This window comes from Mycteria americana, chromosome 2 (genome assembly GCF_035582795.1).
Source record: "Mycteria americana isolate JAX WOST 10 ecotype Jacksonville Zoo and Gardens chromosome 2, USCA_MyAme_1.0, whole genome shotgun sequence".
Taxonomy (NCBI): Eukaryota; Metazoa; Chordata; class Aves; order Ciconiiformes; family Ciconiidae; genus Mycteria; species Mycteria americana.
The window spans coordinates 71,687,826-71,715,690 of NC_134366.1; the positions used below are offsets into that span (position 1 = coordinate 71,687,826).

A 27,865-nucleotide genomic window follows, 5' to 3' on the forward strand; every position below is an offset into this window, starting at 1 on the left:
TTTGGGCTTCAGGTAAGCAGTTCTGGGAGTGGAGGAGAACTCATGAAGAAATGCAGTGACGAAAATTATGTTAAGGTCTGTGTGGCTCAAGGTTTTTTGTTAGTTTTTGTTTCACTCTAAGCTGTTCTCCTGTAGTCTGCTTTCCTAGTCAAGGTTTTCTAAGAAGAGAAACTTATCCCCTCAAGCCATGCTCAAACCCACTGTTGTGAATGTTAGCTCAGTCAATGGTGAACTTCAAAATGCATTCGTAGTTGCTTTCGTCAGCTGATTAAAATGCCCAGACTAAGAAGCTTAAAGCAGCTTGATGTTTCACACCAAAAGTTAAAATTAGATTTATTTTTTTTTTAAATGTGGGGTTTTATTAACGTCTTTTTACTTCATGTCAGAACACAGCCAAGCCCTTTCAAATTTTAGCATGAAATGGATTTGATGGTCTCAGTTTGATCTGTATTATTCAGGTGATTAAACTTTAAAAAGACTATAGCATCTTTTTGGTGCTCTTCTCTTTCTGTTTTTGATTCTTTTTGTACATACCTTTTACTTGACCCTAAGACCTTGGATCACTGTTCTGACCAAGTTTTGACCTCTTATTGCTTGTAGACAGGTTTTGATGCAAGATGAAAGCATGTCAAGTTAAGAGTGAGGAAGCCATTTGTAGGGTGGGTTTTTTCCCCCCTCTTCTCCTTGGAAAGAATATAAGTAACATTAAAAAAACCTCAAAAACAAACAAACAAAAAAAAACACCTCCAAACAAACCCCTGGATGTATTATGCTAGAAACAGCTTCTCTGGACTTCAGGGCACATGTGAGTTTTACCTTTAGCTTGGAAGATTTTGAGGTTTAATACTATTGTGAAGTCCCTTAAGAGTATATATATTGTGTGTTTGGACCAACTACCAAGAAAGCAAATACACATTTTTGGCATTTTACTTCGACTGGCCTGAAAAGCATAAATGTATTGCCCTTGTGTCTTCAGTCCTTCCATTCTTTTTTTTTCCCCCTATCTTCCAGAAGAAATCAGCACTAAAAGACGCTTCTCTCTTTCTCTGTCTCTCTCTGTGCCTCCTTTTTTGTATGTAGATACATGCAACCATTTCTCCTTATTGTTTCTCTCCATTATTATTTGCTGTTTCCTATTGCATCTTAATTACCAGTTATTTTGTCTGTATACCAACTTCACTTATCCCTTCACTTTGTTTCTGTACTGCTGTTACTTGATTTGTACATTACTGCTCCTTGCACTAGAACCTACTCTTTCATTTTTGTTTATTCCCATTTTTAAGGTCTTTAAGTATGCATCTACGTATGGATAAAACCTGCCAAAAACCTATCACGCACTCATAAAAACACTTTTCACAAGTTGAATTTATTTAGAATATCCCACTCTTTTGTCTTTATTTGAAGAACGATCTTAATTTCTATTGTTTGATGTTCAGCATAATGTTGAAGCTTAACAAACGCTGACTTATTCAAAAGCAGCCTGTTCTGTGCTGTAATACTAATAACTACCTACCACTTTCTATTTCTTCCATTCCAGAAGAACAGAAGGAAGGGTGTTGTATTTAAATCCTTTAATTTTCTGTAAAAATATTCAGTAAGGATAAATGAGTGTCTGATTAAAAAGTGTAACTTGGTTTTGTCTTCCATGTAACAGTCTTTAATATTTTTTTCTGAATTGTAGTAGTATCTCTGTACAAAGATAGGCCTGTCTTCTTGAAAGGAGCAAACATAGAGAAAAATGTCATACGGCCCTACATAAAGATCTGGATGCTACAAAGACAAAACTCCCTTGGTTTTCTGAAAGTGTTTAGAAAATGAAAACACCAAAGTATATACATAAACAGTATTTGTCATCTTCTTGGCTTGACCTGGAATGCATCTGTTAAAATTTGCAGCTTGGTATCACAACAATTATACATTAACAGAGTTGGTATTTTATGAGTACATTTAGGTAGTGTATAGAGAGTTAGAGAAATATTTCTGAAGAAAATTGGTGATGAATTCCTTATGAAATCTGCATGAAGTGTCCGAAAACAGGCACAGAGTCTCCTTGATAACGAAAGAATCCGTTGACCTTAGTTTGGGGAGAAAGGGGAAATGGCTTGGAATATTTCACAATTTAAGTAAAGTATCTACTTCTTGCATAAAATTGACGTTAAACCCTGTAATGAACATGTAAAACTTCCCAGGAAATTATTTCTCTTGTAGCATCGACAAGGAGATTCCCTTTATACAAAGGTAACAGTCTAGCTTTGCATTCATGCCACATCAAAATTGGAGACTATTTTTAGCTCCGCTTTCCTTCCTGCGTCTTGTTAGTTGGTTAGAGGCCTTTAAATGTGTGTGTGTGCAATCAGTCACTCCTCATCAGAGCCCAGCGAAACAGCTCTTCCTTATGGACATTTGAAATAAAGCCAGTCTTAGCAAGGAGATCGCTTGCAAGAATTGCTAACAAATTAGATTAATTTTTAGAGTGGATATGAAGTCTGGTTAAACAAACATTTCATTTCTTTTAGCAGCTGATTGATTGATTCCAAACAAAAAAGCTGTACCATCTGGTCCTTGGAAAACAAAGAAGCATTACACATTCCTTTTTAAAAAATTTGCATAGAAAAATATTTATATAATTTACCAATTTTATATATATACACCAATTTATATAAATTGCCAGTTTTACTTTTTCTATGCATAAAATGATTTAATTTATTCATGTATAATACACATAGCTTTGTAATAGTCATACATTTCAAAGAAAATATAGGAATTACTAGAAAAGCTTCTATTACAATGCTTATTTATACCTGAGCTATTGATCATAGCACAATTTGACAAGCAGTTTTACAACTTGAAATAGAAAGCAGTATAGAGAGGTCAAGGAAAAATTGAAACAAACCCCCCCACTAAATCAATTAAATTCCAGTAAATATAATGAAATTTTAGATCTTGCTGGAACAGAGTATTAGTTATGTAGGTATGTAACAGAGTAACTGCAGAGCAGTGTAGAGGCAGGTATTACATGTAGTGAGAAATTTCACAATTTTGAAACTTGATGTTATTCTGAGTTGTAAAATTCTAAACCTGAAAAATTCTAAAATTTACAGAGGGAAAATTCATAAGCCTTTTGGTGTATCTCTTCAAAGAAAACTAAAGGGAAAAGTATGTTGGATCAAGTGTCTCCGTTTATGATGTAAAACTTAAACCAGTGTATAAACATAGTTCTGAACCAAAGTATTTTCAAAAATAGTTTAAAGATACTCTTGGAAAAGTTTGGTTGTTCCCTCTCCCCCAGGTGGTCAGAATCCTCTCCCTATTCTGGCTTTCTCTCACATGCCAAAAAATGAAATTGTGTGCCTCAAGCTTTTAATCACTTCTGTATCTTTTGGAAAGATGCTTTGTTTTCTGTGAATGTCAGTGGCATTACTTATCTCAAAGGTATCATTCTTGATATATAAATAAAGTCAATTTATTGTCATTATGGATTTTTTGCTCCAGGAAATGAAGATCCTTATTGCTGTGTTTTATTTCATTCTAGCTATTTATGAACTCTCTTGTGAAGCATACAAACACTTGGGCAAAACTTCAAATTACTACTGGATAGATCCAGATGGCAGTGGGGGACTGGGACCTTTGAAAGTTTACTGCAACATGACAGGTAACTGCATTGTATTTGCTAATTCAATTTTTTTCTAATGTAGTTGGGAGAAAGAGTCTGTTCATAATTCATATTTCTTGGCAAAAGAAAAGTAATTGCTAAGAGCTTTTCATGAGAGGGGTCATAAAATCCATAGTCACCATTCATCATAGTCTGCGCAAGGCAGTAGTTAATCCATTTCATAAGCTCTTTGATTCACGGCTATTAATTAGCCTTAACAGGCCTTTGTATCCTCAGTGGTGCATCATTAAAAAAAAAAAAGTAGATATATATGGCTATTTACCAAAACTATTGTATATCAACATATTTGTAGTTCAGTAATGTCTGTGGTTCATGGGGTGCTATAGAAGGCAGCTTTTTAGAAATGTCCGACTTTTATTTCTGTCCAGGTATCGCTGACTTTCACACACTTACCACCATAGGCAAGGAATATAAACTAATTACAAGAGAAACAAAGCATTTGAGTTGTCTTTTTTGCCTGTTTTGTCTTTTTAACTGGTCTTAGGATGTATCTTGTTTAACTTCTGAGACCATATAGATAACTGCATTAACTTATTTTGGTTTTGTTGTGTGGTTTTTTTTCCTGCTTTTAACACTAGTTTTGCATGGGTAATTTCCCATCTGGGCATTCTCACGGAAGATATCCTGTCTTAGTCATCTGCATTGCCATGCTGAGGCAGAAAAATATGATAATTAAAAAAGAAATGGGGGCAATTTTCTGCACTGGGAGTATATTATTTCTTTGCTCTGTTAATGCATGACAGTTGTCTCAGCACTTTTTCCTGATATGAAATATTGGGTAGCTGATACAACAGACATGTCCCCTGACTTTCCCCAAATGTCTGCATAATAAGTTTGAATTTCAGTCTGTTTGCACTGGAAATCTGGCATATGTCTGAGTCCTCAGACTTCAGCACCAGCAACATGAATGTGAAGGCACTATCAGAAGTTGAAACAGTACCTCTGCCTCTTTAGAGACCACAGTTGCTGAAGCTCATGTAGCTCTTCCTGGAGGCAGAAACCTGTACATGTCTGGACCTGTGGGGTGGGTTTTAGCCAACTTGGATGGGAGAGATTGGGGAGTGCAGAGGGGGGAAGCTGACTTGAAGGGGGATGCATGGCACATGCAGCAGACCCCAGACCAAGTGCTCATAGGTAGACAGCCTGTTGTAGAACAGGAGAATACCATTGTTTCATATTGGCATTAATGTCTGCATTTGTATAATAAACGCATACCTAAAAAGGAGCCTGATCTAAGCTCTGGGATTGCCATCAGTCCTTCTTGGACTGGAGACACAGCCAGCCAATCTGTTCTGAGACACAGGTGTAAAGGTAATCTTTCAGATAAGTGGATCCTGACCCATTTAGGGCTTTTAAAATCATAACCAGCACCTTGAACTGTATCTGTAACTAATCAAGCAGGCACTGCAGGGAACAATGCCAAGAATTGCTGATACATTATAGCGATTTCTGCTATTCAGAACAACTGCTGTGTTCAGTGCTAGCTATAGCTTTTGGGTACTCTTCAAGGGTAACTTTGTAAATTAAAAATATACTACCATAGTGGTGTCAGGCACAAAAAAGTACACCTATCCAGCAGTACAGTATTGCTCATTCATGTTAAATATAAATATACAGCAGAAGGTCCTAGTAGCTTGTCCAACACTGGGAAAAAGTAAAAGTAACCATTTCATTTTATTAATGTTTCTCGTCTACAAAACAATTTCCAGAGTATTTAAATGCGACATTTTCCTGACCAGTGCAAGGAGATCATGAACACTAGGATAGATGATTTAGTGCTCGTTCCCTTCATTTGGATATGACGCATGCTGTGGAAAAATGCAGTTTTCTGTTTTAACTGAATCGCTCTCATCAGCAACTCTTTGCTACAAGTGCATTTTGCACTAATATCCATGTAACTATTTAAATTTTAAAAACAAGAACCTAACAGAACTATTTCATCATTAAAATGCAAATGACTGCCACAAATATGTGAAAATTGATGGGAAGTAATTTTAATCTCTGCTTCTAAAACTGGAAGGCCACTTTGACAATCGTTCTTGGATAGCTTAGTAAAGCACATCACCTATATACGTACTGTGTGGTACCTACATAACATTGCAGCTGTTACAGCTTTCATTTTCTTTTAATTAGTGGTCATCTTAAGCACTCACAACTGTGGAGGGTAAAGAGCTATGTTTTCAGGAGAAAATTTACAACACCCTAAATCTTTTTCTAAATTGATATAGAGTATTATCAGTAATATACACACTAGCGAAGGGACAGAATGTGGTTACTTGAGGGCTTTACTTTGCGTCATGAATAACACATTTCTGTAGAACTCTGTAACAATGATGCATATCTTGTCGTATAACAAAAGGCACTCTAGCATATTAGAATAAGAGCAGAATTCTCAAATAATTTTAGTATCGAAATTGTGCAGGTTTATGGTATTACTAGCACTATATTTGAAAAAGAACTTAAACTAGCTGAATTACAATTAACTTTTTTTTTGTGAACGTGAAACTAAGTAACCTACAGATCTAGCTATACTGAATAGTATGTGGAGTATACTAAATGAAAAAAAACACTTCTTCATATGGCAGGATAGTGATATTTTATTTTAATAGAGACATCCTTAACTGTATTTCCCTCTCTAGCCTGAGAGTCAAATCTAAATGCTCCTATTAACCCACTATGTTAAACAAATATCTCTATATTAAATTATTACTCAAGATGCTAATAGACATTTTAAATATCTCTTGTTCCATTCAGGTGGAACTAGCAAGTAAGAACAGCTAGTAACTAAAAAGGTAATGTAAAATGTAACTCGCTTAGTTTGGTTCCTAGGGAAAACAAGTCCACAAGGTTAGGATTATTAGCAAAGCTAGTATGTGTCTTCCCAAAATAAAGTGGCTTAACAGTTGTATACTGCTTTCACACTTAATGTAGTATAGTTTTACTGGTGCAAAATGTTAGAGACTAAGCTGTGCTCTCACTTGACTATAAACCTTTAGGGCCAGCGGCAATATCCTGAAAAGCTACTGAAATTGTATATTTCAAAATTGCATCTTTAGCCCTTGAAGGTACTGTATCACAAATATTGAATCACAAATTTCATTACTTCATCATTATGTCAGCATTTCACTTACAGATTCTATAGTCAGAAAGTGTTAGGGTTCCCAAATGTGTCAAAAAATTATTTAAAAAAAAAAAAAAAAAAGAACAGAAAATTATAGTGCAGTAGACAGCTGTCTGGGCATATTTCTGGGCATAATCCATATCCATCTTTAGTGTGTCTTAATTTAGTAAACTGGCGACTGTCATGGTGAGTCCTGCCCTTCACAGATGTTGCTGCAGTAACTAAAAATTGTTCTGGTTTCTAAGATGTCCTGGCAATTCAATAGTGCAAAGTCATAGAAATACATACGTGTGTGTGCTCCCCACAGCAATTCATGGTCTCTAGAAACTACTGTGTATTGTCAAAGAAATCCCAGGGCCCCCCCATTCTCTCGTCCTTGTCTTCTCCAAATAAACCTACTCACAGTGCTGTGTTTTGATAGTGAAGAGGAACTCCAAGCACTTACATTTTATGTCCTCATAGTGGAATTAAAATGTCTGAGATATCACATTTAAGTATCTATTCCAGCTGCAGTAACACAGCTTTTCAAAATCTAGGGCATTGCAATAGATGTTCAACAGTTTTCCAAATACTTATCGATAGGAACTATGTAAATTTTAGGAAACTTCTTTTTTTTCCTTTTACGAAAAACAGTCTCGAAAATGTTTAGAGTTGGAAATTTGGAACTTTTCAAATTCATGCACTTATGGAAAATACTCCTTGAAGCTGTGATGTGGCATAATGTTTAACCATTAGACTGCTTTTCAGTTTAGCCCGACTTGTGATCTTAGGCCAACAGAGAACTCTTCCAAAGCTCTGTCATCTTAAGGCCAAGATCTTACCCTCTTTCAGAGGCAGGTCCACAATGCAGAGTTAGACTCTGCATTCAAGCAGGTTTTTCCAAAGATGGAGTGTTCCTATCTCAGTATCCAGTTTAAGGCCTTTCTTGTTTTCTCTTTAATTGTCGTTAGAACAGTAGTTGTAGTTGGAAAGACCTGCTCTTTTAAGATACTTGTTGGAAGATGTAAACTTCGAGTATATTACAGCTTCACCCCATGCTCTGCGTGATACTTTGTATTTCTGAATCTCTAGGCTTGGTTCAGCTTCCTGTGGCAGTTTTTCAGTCCCATTGAGAAAGACACAAGAAATAAGTTAATATTACTCCCTAATTTTTCTGTTTCTTTCTTTTTTTCCCCTCAGCCCCAGGAGGATGGGGAAAAGGTGTCAGATCAGTACGTTTACCCTGATTTTGTGTGTTTGTCCTGTAAGAATTTTCAGAGTGGAGGGTGGGGAATAAGCAGAGGAACAATGCACAGGGACCATAAGTGCTTAGTTATCTACCCTAATGACTATATGGGACATCAGTGGGAGAGGTGGACCAGCACTTCTGTAGTTCCTTGAGGCTTTATGCTGAGGATAGGGGAATCATACTCTTTCTGCTGTTTCTTCTGCTTCATCATTTAGACCACTGATGAAAAGCAGAACTGAAAGGTTTCATAATCTATTTACCAGAAGATGTGTCAGTTAATTCTTTCTACTGGTCCTGAAGTCATTATGCCTCTGTGATGTGGCTTTTATCTCATTTCAGGATCCAAATAGCTGCAAGCATAATGACTCCATTTGAGTGGTACTTACCCTGTCCCCTTTCTAGTACAGTTCTTTTGCCTAAAGCTGCACATCTTCAAACACTTTGAGAAATTGTTATGCGTATTCATAGCCTGCCTTATTAAGGTCAAATGTACGGGGTGCTTCTCTACCCACTCTCCCCCTTCCTCTCTTCTCTCTCTTCGCTTTTTTAACAGAAGTGGCACATGTAATAATTACTGCAATGACTTTGTGAGTAGACATTAAACAACCATAACTGTCGTATCCTGTGATTTTTCTGTCGTCTTTCTGTAAATAGTGGGTCACCAGAGTGCTTTTTACTATGACATATGTAGAAACATATGGCATGAATATAAATGTGCCATTCATCACTACATACTGATGAAAAGTGCCCCAGCAGCGGTAAATGTTTAATTCTATTGCACATATCTGTATAATTAGTTTTTCAGATGAGACATTTTGCCTGAGAACTGATTTACTGAACTTCCAAGGTACCAAAACTTTTATTCATACAGATATATAGAAATGCATGTGAAACATAAAATACTCAGCAATTTAATTCAATAAATAAAAGTAAAAGACTTTTTTTTTCTGTGTAGGTTGTCCAGTTTGATAGAGGAAGGAATTAGTATTTTTTAGTTGTTAACTCAAATAGAATAAATTGGCACACCTTTAAAGGCAATAAAAAAATTTTGTCATTGGGCAATGGTAAGATGTTGCATGACAATAAAAGTATAGAGACCTTACCCAGTGTAATCTCATTGCAGAAAGCTTGCAATACAAGTGGTCTTTTACCTAAAATACAGGAAGGAAAAATGGCTTCAGTGTTTCAACTATAACATATGAAATGAAGTTTTTATTTTTAGCAGCATCTCTTACACACTTTTCCTTCAGTTGTAGAGCTTTATTGTGGAGGCTTTTTAATGAGTCTGTCAGACATTGTTGCAAATTAAAATAACATTTGAGAGGTAAAAAGGGGAACAAATAGTTAAGATGGATTGAGGCTGTTGTTGCAGAGTATCCAAGCTTATTTCCTTGAAGATGAAACAAGACCAGAAACAACCAGAGAAAAAGAAGAAAATGGAGGGGGTGTGTAGGGAAGGGCAAAAGCATCAAGCCATTTAAGACACTGGTTTTGGACGGTTGACTTATCAAGGTAGACTCTCTGTATAAAGAAGGGAGAAAAGATACTGAGGAAGAAGGAAAATTTTAGTCATTGAAGATCAGGGGATTGTGCCTGGAAGAGCATCTCTGATGGCAGACTTTCTTCCTAAGGTGAGTTCATCCTCCTAGCGTCAGAGTAAAATAACAAACCCATGAGACACCTGGAGACAGAACAGACTATGTTTATGTGTTTGCCTGCCAAGTAGGCTGAAACATCCTGCATCTCAGTTTTAGTTCAATGATTGTTTTTTTTCATCTGTTCTTATTTACAAGGCATGCCCTTTGTATTCTAGGTTTCATTGGTACATCATTTTGTTGTGCATTCAGCTTTTCTATTATTTTTAATTTATGTCAAATTTGGCTTTCTTGTGAAAATGCTCGTTGTGGTACTTAAGGGTATCTCAACAAATTTGGCTAGTGCCTTTCCTCCTCGTGCTCTGGAGCACAGTACTGACTGTTGGTAAGAAGAAGGTCATGGTTGTTTTTCCAGCTGGATGTAAACTTTCCACTTAGCCTCAATCAGTTCACAGATTGTAATTGCCAGCCCTTATCTGGACTTGTCTTGATTAGATGCAGCTTGTGGTCTGGAATCCTTCTGAAATAAATCAGGATGTTTTTCTGTTTGTTTGCTTGTTTTTGCCTCAGGTTAACACTGAAAAATGATATTGTTAGGCACTCCTGTGCTTGGCAGTTACTTGGGTTTGACTGGTTAAAGCCACTATCTAGATGGCAAGGGATGAGTGAGTGTAGGCTGTTGCTGTGTTCTGTGACAGCATGTTGAGTTTGCCATATTGGCAGGCTTTTAAGGATGGAACAAGAAAGGACTGCAGGCTACTCAGCCCTACTGGTAAAACCACACTTCAGTGCCGTGTGATTGTGTTGATCGTTTTTTATTATTTTAATTTAATTATTTATTTTAATGTTCAGAACTTAAAAATCCACTGCCATAGAAACAGTCTCCACACGCAGGTGAAGGTTTCAGTAATCTCAGGGCTCATCATAATATAAAAAAGGTAGCATTTTTTGGGAAATCAGGATGTGAATCAACATCTGATGACTTCACTGAACAAAAATGTGTCCTAACAAAAATGTGGTATCATAACTTTAGGGTTTGCAGTAAATCACGTTAGAATCACGTGATTCTAAATCATGTTAGAAAATCTCTAGGTGTTTTCTCCAGTCACTCTTGCATGTGTAGAAAACGAAAAGCTAGCCCAGTGTGCAACTGCAGAGAAAATATCTAAACCGTAAAGTAAAAAATAACTTGTTCAGTCTATCCCCAGCAGAAAGTCCTTGATTTGCTCTGTTTCAGCAGAGGAAAACCTCATCATTGGCATTTATGGTAGCTTCTCAAGTCGCCAAGTAATAGAAACTTTTCTTACTGTCTGACCACTTTCTTTCATTTCTTCCTCTTCTTTCTTCCTGTCCCACCTCAAGCTCTGGAGCTCCATATAAGAATATAGGAATAAAAGTTTGTGTCCTGTCATCCTCTTAATGTATTTCAAGTGCTCAGAATTGGAGCATGAGCATCACAGAACATCCATACATCAGGCATAAGGCAACTAAATGTGCACCGACCTCAAAGAATGAGAACAAATTGGCATTTGAGAGTGACATAGCACAAGTAGTTGAAAATAAAGCAGAATCTTTGTTTTGCCCAATTATTTAGCCTAGGAGGAGGAAAAAATCCTGACATCATCTGCAATCAGAAAATATTCCTCATTTGTTGGAAACTGAGCTCTGAACAGAAATTGGAAAACAACAAATATTTTTAGAACTCTTTGTGCATTATGGGACCCTGCAAGCATATGTTTCAATAAATATGTCCATAACTGGGGGAGAAGAAAAAAGGGATGGTTGGAAATAGGATGATGAAGGATACCATCAACCTTAAACTGTTACTGTAAATGTTAGAAGCAAACATTTAGCTCTGGATTCCCTCCCCCACACATGTGCCCTACTGGAGATGTGAGGAACTCAGCACAAGCTGCATCAGGCCAGTGATATGCTTCAGTTATCCCTAGAAAATCACTCCTGTAGAGAACATTATTGAAAGCCCAAAGCAAGCTTGTGTTTTCTGTAAACCTTTTATTTCTGCTTTTGGTCACCTCAGTTGAATGAAGGCTAGACAGTTAATTTACCAGATGGGAGAAGTTGTTGGGTTTTTTTAAATTTTATTTTATTTTGATGGTAATATTTTCTGCAGGGTTTTTCTGTTGTTTGGGTGGGTACAGATTTTGGGGCGGGGGGGGGGGGGCGGTTCTGCCTACCCCTACATCACAGGGAAAGCTTCTCTGTGCTTCGCTGGGCTTTGAAGAACAAGCCCAGTGATCCAGCTGTACTGCGTCAAAGCCTGGAAAGTGTGAGTCACTAGGTTCAGGTGGGGACTTCTGGTATACAGAAATACTTTGTCATATGTGCTTCCCCCTTAAGGCTTCCTTGCCCTTAAACAACACTTCAAAGAATGGCTTCTCAGCAAGGCATATTCAGAGTTGGTTGTTTCTAACTGCTGGTACTGTGTTGTCTTGTTGACCGTGGGACTAGGAAGAAAACCACTTGCCTGTTCTAAGTATTCTTTCTGTTGTCATTTTCTTTGAAACTGAAATCAGTGTAGCCAAAAGATCACAGAGCAGATTAGTTCAAAGGAAACATTTTAAATCCTGTTCTGATGGCAAATGGTGTATTAAGTTCACTTATTACTGAGATACATAATCAGGTGATGAAAGATTACAGACAATTTTAAAAAGAGAGAAGAGAGATTCATTCCACTCTAGAATTCCCAACCAGCATTCAGGGTGCAGTGCTGCACACTGATGTGTAATTCTGTAAATTAATTTACCTAGAAGGGCAGGTTAGCTGTGTTGACACTATTGCTGTTAAAAAATCAGGCCTTCTTGCTTCCTCCTGTATGCTCTGACAGATTTTTTTTTTTAAAGGAAATTATTTGGACAATGAATAAGCTGCAGTAGACATCCATTTTGATCTGTACATACACAGAGAGGGAAAGTACTGCTGATGCAAGTTCCCTACACAGGCAGGAGGTGTACAGAATGACTCTCCCGTGACCCCCTCCCAGGATTTACTAACAACTGAAGTAAATCCCAAGATTACATACATGTTTGCACTTTGTCACTTGGAATTAGTCTTAGTGCTTTTCTACAAAAGAAAACGAATGTGCAATAACTATGATGTGAATTTACAGGCAATATTTTTACTAATTTCCAGAATGCGCGCTTAGTACAGGTTTTAGGGCAGCTTCAGAAGTATGCTGTAAACTCACCACCATCTCTCTTCCACATGGTGAGAGACAGATAGAACTGGGAAAAAAGCCTGTAGGGTGATGGCAATAAGGGCAAAAAGGACTTAAATCTGGGATCATCTGGGATTTGGCCATTTTTTATCTCCAAAGCCACGGAAAGTAGCACTTTCTCTCAAAATATGGCAGTCAATCAGAAGATGCTATGAAGAGACTGCTTACGTCCATGAAAATCAAGGAGGAATTTTCCTGGGAGAGCCAGAGTTGGTTGCAACCTACTGAGATTATCACTTGCTCCATAGCATCAGAAGGTGAAGAATGGCTGAAATAAATTTGTTACAACTTAAAGACAAACCAATGATAGTATTCCACATGGTTTAGTGATCAGATTCCAGACAACAGGGGCAAAAGATAAGGAGTCTGTGAGACCTTGTGCAGTGAGTAGGGAACAACTACAGTGGAGATCTCCCACAGAGCAAACATTCAGATTTGGAATGGAAACCTGCAGATTATGCAAACCAGGTCTCTTGTTTAGAGACTCTCAACTGCTAAGTGTGAGGATTTCCCTCCACTCATGTGCTGGAAACCAAGTCTGCCTGATTTCAGACAGATGATATATGTAAGATCGGATGCAGCTTGGCATTTCAATGTCACGTTAGGAGTCTGTGTCCACTTCTATTGTGTTTAGAGTTCATGTTTATGATCCAGAATTAACATGCTTTTTATGCTTCCTGCTTTAGGGTTTTTTCCATTTGCTAAGCCCAAGTTTTCTTTTTTTCAGGGAGCCTGAAAATATTGGCTTTATCTAGTATGTGTCTGTATTACTGTATCAGGACATGCTTCCCTGAGTGGGAACTATTGAGGTAATGATCTTCCATTATCCTAGATGAGATTTATGAGACTAACTCCACACACACTGAAGCATTCAATAGTAAGCAATTTAAGAAAATCGGTGAGAATAAATTATTCCCTTCCCTTCCAAAAATTATTATTGTGGTTTTTGCCGAAGCGGTACCCTAAACCTTGAGATATTTCTCCAAAGAGACTAGCGTTTTTTCTCCACTTTGGGATGCACTTGTGCATCACAAATAAAAGTCACTGTAGATTTTCTTTCAGACCAGCATTGTCTGACTGCAATGGAATAAACCTGTCAGTAGTCATAAAAGAAAATTAAATATGTTTGTTGGTAGTAATAGGACAAAATACTGTCACAAAACAATTGGAAATGACAGTGTTGTAAGTTACTGTATCAGAGATCTAGGACCATCACTGCTCAGTTGGATTCCCTTTTTCTTAGCAATAGTCTGTGAAGAGGAATTAGTGCTCTCACAGAGGCATGGCTATTCCACAGAAACTGCTTGGCAGGCAAGTTGGGGGAGATAGAAAGGCAAAGCTGACTTAGCTCTCCAAAGCCTAGGCACGCAGACTTCTCTCCCTTGCACTTACTTACTCATGGGTCTGGATCAAATGTGTTTCTATCATCAGAAGCATTGGCTTCTACCAGAAGATGCTTTATTGCTAATAATCATCTGGTAATTACCACAGAACTATGCTGAAATGGTTACTCTTGTGCTGAACAGTGAGCATCTAATGAACAAACAACTGAGCAAACTGAATGCTAACCAAAAGCTGTACTGAGACTATTCAGGTGACTGGCATCTCTGCTAGATGGAGTAGATACAAGTGGGGTAGACTCACAAGTATTTCTGGTCAAGAGTTGTTATTAGCAAAAGGCCTTACTCACGAACTTGCTTTGTGCGCTGGCATACATTCACTGCTTGCTTGTCTGTCTCATTGCATAAACTAGATTACTTAGAAATGACAGATCTATGGGAATTAAAAAAAAAAGACACTAACCTACTTAATTAACGTTAATATTCAGAAGGGTCTTCTGACATTTATTTCAGCAATCTTTACCAATTCCACTGTGTACTGGAGCTCTGAGTGGTTGCTTCACTTCTGCCTGACACTTTTGCCATAGTGATCAAAGATTTTTGCTACAACTGTCATGCTAATATTAAAACCATGTTACTTAGTGCCCAATTGTATTGCAAACCTACATTTTTAAATGCTTTGCAGGGCTTTGTGGCATCTGCAGTGGAAGAGAAGTGCTGCAGATGTCAGAGACTAGCAACCACATTTTTCATTAAACCAGAGGTAGAAGAATCAAATTAAAGTAGCTGCTGTTTCAGCCTTCTTGCTAGGCAGAAGTTACTAATCAGTCTTATGGGTATTAGTAGAACACTAAGTGCCAAACCTATATCGTTTTTCAAGATTAGATCTTAATATTTTCAAATCAAATAATATTTCTTGAAGGTGTAGCTAGAACAAATATATTATCTAATATCCCTTGGAGTTTCTTTCTTTCCTCTCCTGTCCTTTTGTTTCCAGTCTGTATTGGCCTGGGAAATGTCTGCTATTAACTCAGTTGCTAACACTTTGGTTCAAATGTGTTTGTGACTAACATTTTAATACTGACATCAATATTAAATCTCTTCACATTCCACTTTGCTTCATATGGTCTGGAAGTTATTTCTTCAGATTCATGAATGAGATTGCATGTGGAGCAATTGTCAGTATTACCTATGTTCTTTTGAGCAAATAAAAAAATGTAAACCTAAATCGTGGAGCAACTCAGTGAATCTCTTGAGGTACTCAGTTCCCTCCGAATGGTCTGTCCTTTTGTGTCTTTAAAAATTTTGGATTTATTTAATTTTCTATTTCTTGTAGGTAGGCTGTTTTTGTGTTTGCATTTTTTAAAGAAAATAGAAGGATCTTTATTTTTTATTTATTTACAGCACATCCTTATGCCTGAGTGAATATCTGCCAAGTGGCTGGAATAAAATAGATTTTTAAGAAAACTAGACAGTTCAATGTCCAGTTTTTTAAGGAAACTGGACAGTACACCTCTCTTCTACACATTGCAAAGATTTTTCCATTATTAGGAAATTCTTAAAACTTTTAATTTTTTGACCTTTGTTGTGGTTTAGCCCCAGCCGGCAACTAAGCACCACGCAGCAGCTTGCTCACTCCCCCCTGGTGGGATGGGGGAGAGAATCGGACGAGCAAAAGTAAGAAAACTCGAGGGTTGAGATAAAAATAGTTTAACAGGTAAAGCAAAAGCCGTGCACGCAAGCAAAGCAAAGCAAGGAATTCATTCACTACTTCCCATGGGCAGGCAGGTGTTCAGCCATCTCCAGGAAAGCAGGGCTCCATCACGCATAATGGTTACTTGGGAAGACAAACGCCATCACTCCAAATGTCCCCCCGGTCCTTCTTCTTCCCCAGCTTTATATACTGAGCATGATGTCACAGGGTATGGAATAGCCCTTTGGTCAGTTTGGATCAACTATCCTGGCTGTGTCCCCTCCCAGCTTCTTCTGCACCTGGCAGAGCACGGGAAGCTGAAAAGTCCTTGACTAGTGCAGCAACAACTAAAACATCTCTGTATTATCAACACTGTTTTCAGCACAAATCCAAAACACAGCCCCATACCAGCCACTATAAAGAAAATTAACTCTATCTCAGCTGAAACCAGGACACCTTTTATTTTTGGTGAATTTAGTTTTCACTGAATTTATGTATTGACCACGTGTATGCCAGTTGTGCAAAGATCTTTTCATAGATGGCTTTACTTTTGGGAACTGATCTCTTTCATGGGCTAAAAAAATGCTATAAATGAAAGCCAGTTTTGTATCTGGAAACTAAGATTAGTTTTAATCCTTGAATTAATGATGGAAGATTGTTATCTTACCATCAATAGCCTCAACTATCCAGACTGCGTATTTAGTGAAATTTTACTCATTAAGTAGATACTCAGTGGATTACATTGTAGCAAAACTTCAGCTCTACCAAAATGGTTTGAGTTGCAACATCACCTTCTCTGAAACAGCTTTTTGAGTGCAAGAAATTAGAATTATTATCAGCACTTTTGTTCATAGTACGCGCTCCTTTTCCTGTTTGCTTTTCTTGTGTGTGTGTTCTTTTTAGAATAGAATAATTTAGTTGACAGGGACCTACAACAGTCACCTAGTCCAACTGCCTGACCACATCAGGGCTGACCAAAAGCTAACGTGTGCTATTAAGGGCGTTGTACAAATGCCTCTCAAACAGTGACAGGTATGGGGCATCGACCACCTCTCCTGGGTTTGTTTGAAGCCTGTTCCAGGGTTTGACCGCTCTCTCAGTGGGTGTATAAAAACCAAATTCTTCAGCCCTTCCTTGCAGCTATCTTCCAGGTGGTAGGGACTCTTAAAGACAGGCAGTTGCCTTTTAGTGTCGGATGGCCACCTGGCCACACAGCTCCTCACCCACATCAGCATCATCAGCAGCAACCTTCCTCTTCACTAAATGCCTGCAGAATTCATTTAAAAACTCGGCAACCTTTATTCACACTCCTGGAGAGTAAAGCTTATCCCCACAGACAGCACTGCCACAAACTGCATTGCACTGACCCACCAGTGTTTCATCTCCTGTAGCCTTTTCAGCATCTGGGCTGATTTGGCACTTTCTCCAATTAAACGGTTCAAAACGGAAGCTCAGTTAATGCCAGCTGTGGTTATTTTCTTTCCCAGGAGGCAGACACCCATTTTGAAAGCGACTAGATGGACACCACCAGCTTCCTGCTCAGAGCCCACCCACACAGTCCGTCCATAGCTCACCCGGCCGGTGGAGGGCTGGATCTGCTGGTCGTGACTGCGTGGAGCTGGATTCCAGCAGGCTACCGATGGGTGAAAGCCTCATTCACACATCTCTCGGGCTCCACCCTTCATGCCTGGATGCCATCAAATGTATGAAACAGTGAAGTTCATGGTCAGGTCTTTTGAATTCAGATTGCAGAAAACCGTCCTTCAAGATGAGTAGGCTTCATGCCTTCTCCAAAAGGTACATTCATTGTCTGCATCATATGCTGGATTTCATGGCATCCATGAACCAGAAAAAGCTGTATCTCGTGGTATGTTTCCATGGCCCCCATATTCCATACTGGCTGAAGCTCTGACAGCAGAGATACCCCCTACATCAATAAACCGTGTGCGCGAAGAACTGCAGGTAACACAATGTCAGGTGGAGTGCCATGAGTTTCTGCTCCAGTTTGGAAACACTGGAGTAGGCCAACGTTCCTGAAAGCATGAGTAGATCACAGGGTGAGCGTGAGCCATGAATGGGACACAGGCAAACGCATTCTTGCGTGTCAGGCAAGATACTTCCATAGGAAAGGCAAGCGTTGCGCAAAGCCCTGGTGAAAACTCACATTTCTCATTCCATGAGTTCAAGAAAGACAAATTCCATCTGGGATGAAGGCAAACAAAGACTAAGCAGTTGATTAGGGGCACGGAGGGACTACAGAAGAAGACAACAAGCAGGAGCAAGACAAAGGCTGAGAGGGCTGCCATCTCTTTCAAGAAAGATGTCAAGGGTGAAGGCCAAAGGAGGAGAAGAGCTACTGAAGTGCCAGGAAAAAGATGGTCAAGAGCACAAAACAATTTGGGACTTCTTTCCAAGAGGACGACCTCACCATAAGCAGGGTAGTAGCCAATGTAAGGAATGGTGAGGAAATCCTGCATGCTCTCTGTGTCTCTGCAAAGTTCATGCAGAGGGAACCAAAAGCCTTTCTTCCACCTCTGGCATCCCCACATCCCAATGAATGTATATGGTATAAATGCCCCTATTTACATAGTCTGAATGTACAGATGAATTTACAGGGACGCCCAGCAGCTGTGCCCAGTGCGTGGCCACCAAGGGCAGGGACAGCCCCCTGGGCCTCCTGGGCACAGGCACTGCCTCGGGGCCAGCACCCCGAAGGCCTTCCTCCGAAGGATGCGGGTGGAGGGGTGGTGGGCGGGGCTGCTGTGGGCGGGGCTGCACATGGGGGGCCCCATCATCCCTATGACGCCACCCGGCAACGCAGCAGTCACAGTGCCCTGGGGCAGGATAAAAGGGAGCATCCTCCATGTCCTGCTGCCAGAGATGGCCTGGGGACGGCCCGAAGACATGTGAGAGGAAGTCCTTGAGGAGCCGGTGGAATTATTTGGAGGCGGCTGAGGGAGGAAGACCAGAGTCGGCTAGACAAGGCTGCTGGAGATGAGAAGAACCACCAACCCCTGGAGGTGCCCAAGGCTATCAGGCCTTTTCAGCTGGATAGCTGTGGCCAGACCAAAGGAAATGCCTTCTTGAGGAGCACTGCAGAGCTTGCCATCCTCATCCCCTGCGGAGCCAGGGGCAGCAGCCGTAAGAAATGGGATGCAGAGATGTTGCCAGGGGTCCCAGTGCTTTGCAGCACGCACTGGTCTCCTGCCAGGCACGGGAAGGATTCTTGCCCCCAAGGTCGATCGGGCCGGGGGCATTTGGCCACTCTGGGAAGCCCCGGAGATGGCTCCAGGTTGAGGAGAACAGGGCTTGGGCATCTCCTGGCAGGCGTGCCCAGCCTGTGGGAGGAGGAGGCAGGTCTTGCTCACATGCTCAGGGAATAGCCGATCGCCAGCTCTGGGGTCAGGAAGGAATTTTCCCCCGGGGCAGATTGGCACTGGTCCCCGGGGGTTTTTTGCCTTCCTCTGCAGCACTGAGCATGACCACTTGTCAGGGCAGGGCTCCTCTGGTCCTTTTTGGCTAGCTTACTGCCTGCTGCTCATGCACCACGAAGATGGCCTCTCGTGCCCTGCAGCTGGAGGGAGGAAGGCTTTTTTTCCCCCACGCTGGGCTAGCAAGTGTCCCCAGGGGTTTTTTGCCTTCCTCTGCAGCATTGAGCACCACGGCCCCTGCCAGGGCTCCTTTGGGCCATTTTGGCTAGGGGCCTGCTGCTCCTGCTCCACAAAGGTGGCCCTCGTGCCCCGCATCCGGGGGGAGGAAGCTTTCTAGACTGCCAGGTGGGCCCCCAGGGTGGTCCCCGGGGGTTGCTTCTTGTCCTCTGTAGCACTGAGCACAGCCCCTTGTCAGGGCTCCTCTGGGCCCTTTCGGCGAGGTTCTTGCCCGCTGCTCTGGCACCTCCAAGGTGCCACTCGTGCCCTGGCTCCCTCGGGCTCTCTTGCCCACTGCAAGCTTGTAGTGGGAGCGAGCTCTGCTCTTCCCTTGGCTCCGTTTCCCCAGGGGTTCTTGCTTGTGCAAAACAGCCCGTGCTCGGAAGGGCTGCAGGCTTGCTGCACCATCCGGAGCTGCCGCTTTGCAGCTCTCCCTGCGTGCAATACAAGCGCGGGGCAGGCACGAGAGTGCTTGTCATGCATCGCTGGCCAAGAAGCACAGCGCAGCAAGTTTTGGAAGGCAAAAAGGCTGCTTGTCCTCGAGATGTGTCCTGCTTTGGAAAATGCCCCGCGTTACCACACACCTCTTCTTCTTCTTCGTCTTCTTTTCTGTGCGGTTGGTCCTGATCCTCACTCTTCAAGCCTTCAGTCTTCAGGAAACAGGCGCTGCTTGGCCTCTATTCCTGCTGCTGCTTTCTGTAGCTCTGTGACGTGCCTTTGCCGGACTGCAAGGGATCTTTTTTCAAGCTGAACTGAAGAATGCATCAGCCTGCTCCTGGCTACACCTGCGTATTGTGTTAATGCTTGTGAGCATCAGCTCTGAAACAGATTCAGAGAAGTCAAATAAAATCCTGTTTCCACTTGTAACCTTTGTGATTTGTGTCCTTGAAAGCATTTTTGGAGCTGAAAAACCCCTGGCATTTCAGGCAAATAAGAGTCTCATGGTTATTTGACTCATGGTGAGCGCAGGAAATAGAACAGAATAGTTATGCTATGTTATGCATCTAGTTCTGCATGACCTAGGTCTGAGGGCTCCATCCAGGAGAGCAGCTCTCTGCAGGGCAGGTCCCAGGCCCATGCAGGAGAGAGGGGCACAGACGGGCACATCTACAGCATTGTCCAGGCAGGGACTGAGGGCCCCAGGCTGAGCTGAGACACCACGTCCCCTGGGCCCTTGGCAGGAGACGGTGTGGGTGGGCATCCCAGGGGAGGCTGCTCCCAGCCATGGAGGCCTATGAACAGCCCCAGGACCCTGGCAGAAGTAGACCTGCGCTGCTCATCTTCTCTCCTGTAGACATTGGTGGTTGGCCACTTTGGAGACAGAGCATTGGGCCAGATGGACCTTGGCTCTGATGGAGTCCTGTTGTTCTCTGGCTCTTTTGTTTTAACACGTTTTTCCAAGGGAAACAGCTCAGGCATTTCTAAAAATGAGTACAAGGAGAAACAAAATATCCACAGGAAATGAACAGGTATTGCTCCCCTCAAAAAGATTTGCAACCATTTAGTTCAGGAGCGCATCCTGCTTCAGACTGAGGAGGGTTTGATCTTTTGAGCCTCGCTAGTGTCAGAGATGTGAGGTTTTGCCATCCTGTGGAAACTCAGCAAAACTGGATGAACACAGAAGGCTTTCCAAAACCGCACTTCACACCTGCTTTTTGCAAATTTGTTCAGATGGTCAAATGATCTCGAGATGATCCATAGCTCTCACCCCCATCAGAAGGTACGTGCCTCCTTCGTACAACATGACAGAGCCAGTGCCTAGGATGGGACTTGATTGCCCATTCAATGCCTTCTCCTATCACAGGGCTGGGAACATATGTCATCAGAGATTTCCTCAGCATATACTGCTGGGGAAAGAAAGAGGTACAAGGAAGAACAGGATAGGATAGAAAAGGATAGGATAGTTGAGTTGGAAGGGACCTACAACGACCATCTAGTCCAACTGTCTGACTCCTTCAGGGCTGACCAGAACTTAAAAGCATGGCATTAAGGGCATTGTCCAAATGCCTCTTAAACACTGACAGGCATGGGGCATCAGCCACCCCTCTAGGAAACCTGTTCCAGGGTTTGACCACCCTCTCAGTAAGGAAATGTTTCCTCTTGTCAAGTCCAAACCTCCCCTGACGGACGCAGCTTTGAAGCATTCCCACATATCCTGGCACTGGATCCCAGGGAGCAGAGATCAGCACCTCCCTCTCCACGTCCTCTCCTCAGGAAGCTGGAGAGAGCAAGGAGGTCGCCCCTCAGCCTCCTTCTCTCCAAACTAGACAAACCCAGAGTCCTCAGCCACTCCTCAGAGGACATGCCTTCCAGCCCCTGCACCAGCTTTGGTGCCCTTCTTGGGATGCATTCACATACCTTAACATCCTTTTTAACATCCCTCCCTATGGCGGGGCCCAGAACCGCACACAATACTCAAGTTGAGGATGCACCAATGCTGAATACAGCAGGATAATCACCTCTTTTGACCAGCTGGTTATGCTATGTTTGATGCTCTCCAGGATGTGGTTTGCCCTCTTGGCTGCCAGGGCACACTGCTGACTCGTCTTGAGCCTCCTGTCAACCAGCACCCCCAGATCCCTTTTGCAGGGCTGCTTTCCAGCCACTCTTCTCCCAGTTTATACTTGTGCCTGGTGTTACTCCGTCTCATGTGCAGAATCCAGCATTTGTTCTTGTTCAGTTTCATGCCATTGATGATTGCCCAATGCTCCAATCTATCCAGATGCCTCTGCAAGGCCTCTTGTCCCTCGAAAGGGTCAGCAGCACCTCCCGGTTTAGTATCATCAGCAAACTGCCTAAGGGTGCATTCAACTCCTGCATGCAGATCACTGATACAAATATTGAACAGAACTGGCCCTAGAATTGAGCCCTGAGGAGCACTGCTAGGGACTAGTCTCCAGCCATTTGTAGCCGCATTCACTGCAACCCTTTGAGCCCTGCTGTTCAGCCAGTTCTTCACCCAGCGTGCCGTGTACCTGCTTTTTGGGGTGTGGCCTCTTCTCTCTTCTCTTCTCTTCTCTTCTCTTCTCTTCTCTTCTCTTCTCTTCTCTTCTCTTCTCTTCTCTTCTCTTCTCTTCTCTTCTCTTCTCTTCTCTTCTCTTCTCTTCTCTTCTCTTCTCTTCTCTTCTCTTCTCTTCTCTTCTCTTCTCTTCTCTTCTCTTCTCTTCTCTTCTCTTCTCTTCTCTTCTCTTCTCTTTTCCCTTCCCTTCCCTTCCCTTCCCTTCCCTTCCCTTCCCTTCCCTTCCCTTCCCTTCCCACCTCTTAATTAGTGGACAAGTCACTTCTGGAGAAGTGGAATGAAACCTTTGGCCCAGTGAATTCATCGGAGAAATTTTGTGTTCACTTTTGGTTTATCTCCGCACCAAAATTTTGTGTGTGTGTGGAATTGTTCGGATAGTACGGAAGAAATAAATATGCGTTGTCAGTTGTGCAAGTTGCAGATCTGCATTTGGAAATCTGCAAGCAGATGGACTTCTGCAGCTGCTCAGAATGCAATGAAGTCAGTAGTCTTCATAAAGTTTCAGCATTTGGGTGATGGATTTCATCTTCTGTAGTGGATAACATTAGAAGTCAAACATTGAGAATAATCTGTCATATGTAGCAAATTGTAAACTAAATATACATATGTAAATATATATATGTCTGATTGGCAAGAAAAACTTCATAGACCTCTTGGATGTCACTATTTTAATTTGATCTGTAGATAATTTAATGCTTTTCTGTTCACAGAGAACCCTGTGGAAATCAGGGGGCTGCCTGAATACAAAAGGGGGTATAATTTGTCTGTCTTGCTCAAGGAAATCAACTATCTGTTTGTTAAATATGGGGAAACCTAATAAAATAAAGAGGAAGGTTGTTTATAATTAGAGTGGGTACCTGAAGACCCCTAAGCAGTTGATTGCTAAATGGTTTCCATTACAGTCAGTACTGTCACTTCAGACTTACTTATTTTATTCCAGACATCATGTTTTTATATTATGATGGAGAAATCCTTTAAAATTCTACATGAAATGTAGTCAAACAGCTAAGTGTCCCGCAAAGCTGCATGAAATGCATGTGTACTTACCGATAGAAAAGATTATGTATGTGTAAAGAGTCATTGGTAGAGGCCAAAGTGCAGGCTCAGGCCCAGTATGCTGGAGTGTATGGGTAAGCTGTAATGGGACTTTTGCAGTAATCGACTTGATCATATGTGGAACCTTGTCTGATCCAGTGTCGTATTCTCTATAATCCCTAAATATCAGGCTGTTCCATGTGAATGGAGATGTTTCCTTGCGAATAAAATTTCTCGTTGCTCTCGAAAGCAGTTAGCTGTTGTAATGGATGGCTTCTGTATATATTTGGAACCTCAGTAGGAGCAGAGACGGTCTAACGCATCTTTTTCCAGATAAGGATATAACAAAAGCACTTAGCCATTCATTTCTGTTGGACCTAAGGTACAAAGTCCAATTATGCACAATCACAAATTTTTCAGCATCTCAGAAATATTAATTTAAAATATATCATTTCTACATAATGAAACGTGTGTTAAATTTATTAATAGGTAGTGTTATATTTCTGAGCATTATTAGAGTAGATGGGACAGTATTTATAAGCCTTCAATGAAAAGGAGAGTAATAGCAGACCTAGTAAAAAAAAATCTTCATTTTCATGTATGCCACCATCTTCTCCAAATTCTGCGGTGGTTTCTGTGCATGGTCTGATTTCTGTATTGAGGCATAAAAAGAGTATGCAGGAGAAACAGGTTTATGGAAATACACACTTTTCTGCTTTTGTTCTCATGAATCCTATGGCTGCCGACGCTAGAAAGAATTTTCTGAAGGCAAGAACCTGTTGGATTACTGCTAGCAGGAAGCCAATGAGGCAGCTGGTACAACATTTGGGTTTCTTAGAGTGTTGTTTCTAGACAGCACTGTCTTTGAGGTATATGACACTTAGGGTGCTACTTTCGCAGGATACATACTGCAAGGATAGTTGGAGTTTCTGAAAATGCTGATTTGTATTTCTTTAACAGAACCATTTGTATAAAAGCACTCTGTCTCTTCAGGTGGAAGTAGTGTCCCCTGCAATGAGTTAGGGTGTTTTAAAGATGGTTGTGTAGGTCCTGAGATGAGAGGGAAAGAGAAAGTCACATCCTTTGGTTATGAGAAAGTGAAAAATTTCACATTCAATAATTTCTAGAGGTTGAAAGTTTTTTGTCAGTCTATCATGATCTTTATTCCTCATCCTTATAGTACTTTTAATTTTTTCATTAAAAGAATTAACCTCGTGACCTTTACTACCCTTAAGTATATGTGGGACATCTGTCTTTTCTCAGGACCAAGCTATGCCTTTTTCTGTAATTTAGCAGTGATTTCTCTCTTCTACCTTAGGTTTAGATTGAGATAGAACTAGATCACAACATTCAGGAAAGGAAAAACTTTTAAACAGACTTTATTAAAGATGCTGACTTTAGTATTAAGTCTAATTGGCTTTTTCTTTTCTCCTAATGTCACTCTGTGCCACATTTCAAACTACAGGTGTCCTAAAATGCTTTGTATACAATGTGTTTTAAAATAATGCATGGCTGTTTTATGATAAATGAAATCACTAAAGCACTGTGATGGACTGTGAAGTTTTAAGTCATGCTTCATTTGAGAGATTAGAAATAAAGACATTCAAGACATCAAAATTCTTCTGTCAGTCACAACATAACTAAACTTCATTCTACTGTCTATCCTGTGACAACTAATGGCAGAGTTTTTTGAATTTTCTAATGAACAAGTGCTGAAATGCCAAGAAACCAAGAAACATGATGTTGTACTAAACTACATATGACAGTATTGTTTGTTATTTAGTTAGGCGATGCCTCAAGAAAACATGCTGAAGTTTACACAGCAATCTTCAAATGGGATTCTTAAATTTAAAAGCAGCTTATATGATTCAGGATAATGATGAAATTATTAGAAACTATCAAAAGTGTGCATCAACACTTTGAACTGTAACTTCTCCAGTCTGGAGACGCCTTTCAAAAGCAAAATGAAAAAGAATATTGGTTAGGAATGCAATTAGCCAGATTTCTCTTTCCCAGTCTTCAGTTGCAAATAGCCAAAAAGCTACGTTCCTGAAAATGGAACAGGGTACCGAATGAAAACATGTCTTTTTTAATTCTTCACACCGATCTTTTCAGGAGGTTGCCTAACATTCAGTTTCCTGATGCAATAATTAGAAAGACTACTTCAGCCCGCTATATTCCTTTTCCTGTCTGTCCAAGGAGAGGAGTTAGCAGGATATGAGAGAGGAGATTGGAGGACGTTGTTCTTGAGAGAATTAAGTTGGATCAGTGAAGAGTATGTTGAGGATTCAAGCACTCAAAAGCTGATGGGAGAAAGAAAGGTGAAGTTTGTTTAGTGGTAACAGTTGAGACCTGCATTAGCCTTTTTTCTGCCTCTTCAGCAGCACAGAAATGAAAACTGACCTGACTTTTCAGTCAAGATAGTTCAAGAAATGGTTTCTTAAGGTTCAAGCTAACACAGTGAAAGCTTTGAAGACCACTTTTCTTCAAGATACCCTTTCAAATAATTTTTTAAACTGTAGTACTTTTTTCAGTGATTCCAGGAAGCCATGTTTAGGATCATAGCTAAAGAATTGTGCTATGTTGTTTTGTAAAAGAAACAATCAGGCAGTGGTTGATTTTTTTTAAGTGCAGTTGCTCCCATGATATGCTAAAATGAACTGAAAAACATTTTAAGGGAGATGCATGCATCTGATCTTTCCAGTTGTATAATACCAGGTTATATATGAGGCTACTCCCCAGAAGGTAGAATCAGTTGTCGATTCTTCAGTTATTGAACTGTAAAAAAAATTTCCAGCCCCTGCCCATATTCTGTTCACTGTGCTGAAAACAACCATACTGTTACTTCTTTTATGTCCTTTGTTCTTGACTTTAATGTTCCTTGATCTAAACTGAACTGCAATTGCCATCTGTTAGACCAGGCACTTAAATGATCCGAGTCCTCCTTCATATGGCTGTACAGTGTCTCATTATTTATTGTTCCTTTCAATATGTGATCATTTTTAAACTCTTGTGTCTATTAACACCCATATGAGGTAATTTTCTACATTAGGACCCAAATCTGATTTAAACTTTTCCCTCCAGGCACTGCTTTTCAGCATAACAATGTTTCGTGTTGCTGCAGTCTTTTTTCTTTGAAGGCGTTAAGTGATCTGTATTCTGTTTCTGGAGATACTCTTGGCATTAGCTTTTTACATGCAACTCTGTTGAATGGTTTGAAATCATCTCTAGTAATCCAGAGAAGTCATCCTCTGCTTACCACTTCAGTAATGTCCCTTTGGGTTTCTAACAAGTTGTGTTGGAACAGCCATTTCATTATCACTTCTCTGATAACAGTTGGTTCCTTGAAAATTTTATTTTTGTCACTTCTTTCCACTGTATCTTGTAAAGCATCTTTATATATTATATATTGATTTAAAGTATTATAAACTTATGTTCAATTCAATATCACAGTAACTTCACAAAATAAGTAGAGTTTTCTTCTTACTGAATTGTTATGAAAGAAACTACATAAATACAAGGGGAAGTGTACAGTTTCATTGTCTCAGAAGACAATGTCTGTATGTAAAAAGGAAAATATCCAATCAGTAGTTGGAGATTAAATTTGAAGAGTCATTATTATCTTGATGAAGAAACAATGAAAGGAACAGTAGAAGGAGAAAATTACTGCAGGAATGATTGAATTACATTTTGGGATTGATTCTATTCCCCACCTAAATAGATTAAGAAACTCACTGACTTGGATTTCAATAGAATTCAGTCCATAGGAACACTCTTAATTTACTCTTTTTTTTTCTTCTGGATATTGGGTTTTTCTGATCTAGACCCCATTTTCTACATTAGTAAGATGAGAGCAATAGAATTCATATCACCAGAGTAACTTTACTGCAAAATTGACAGTTGCAAATCTCAGGCGAGACTGTCAAAACACTCATTCACTTCAATCAAACCTACATTTTTCATTTTTATAAACCAACTGTAGCTCCTTTGAAGTCCGTAGCAGAATTAGTTTCAAATTGGTATGCATAGTTTTAAACTTTTATATATATACACATAGAGAGAGATATAAAAAAAATTCAGGAAGGAGGGTGAAGAGGGTACTGTCTACTGTAATTGTTTTCCACATCAGTTGTATACATCAGATCTTGTGTCTACAACATTGCTGCAAAAAATGCTTAGTTTAATCACATTGCTAATGACTGTTGTGGTACCATCCCACACAATTCACAGAAATTGAAATACCAACTAAGTTCTTATCAGAAAATAAAATTGGAGATCT

At 40.4% G+C, this 27,865-nt stretch overlaps 1 protein-coding gene across 1 annotated transcript in view; it reads left to right on the forward strand.

Annotated features, from left to right (window-relative positions):
- CNTNAP2 (contactin associated protein 2) overlaps nt 1-27,865 on the forward strand; it is a 1,202,777-nt gene that overhangs the window by 827,306 nt on the left and 347,606 nt on the right. Inside the window, exon 12 of the mRNA XM_075493725.1 lies at nt 3,533-3,652. Coding sequence (XP_075349840.1) covers nt 3,533-3,652 — 120 coding nt within the window. The remainder of the gene's footprint in view (nt 1-3,532; nt 3,653-27,865) is intronic.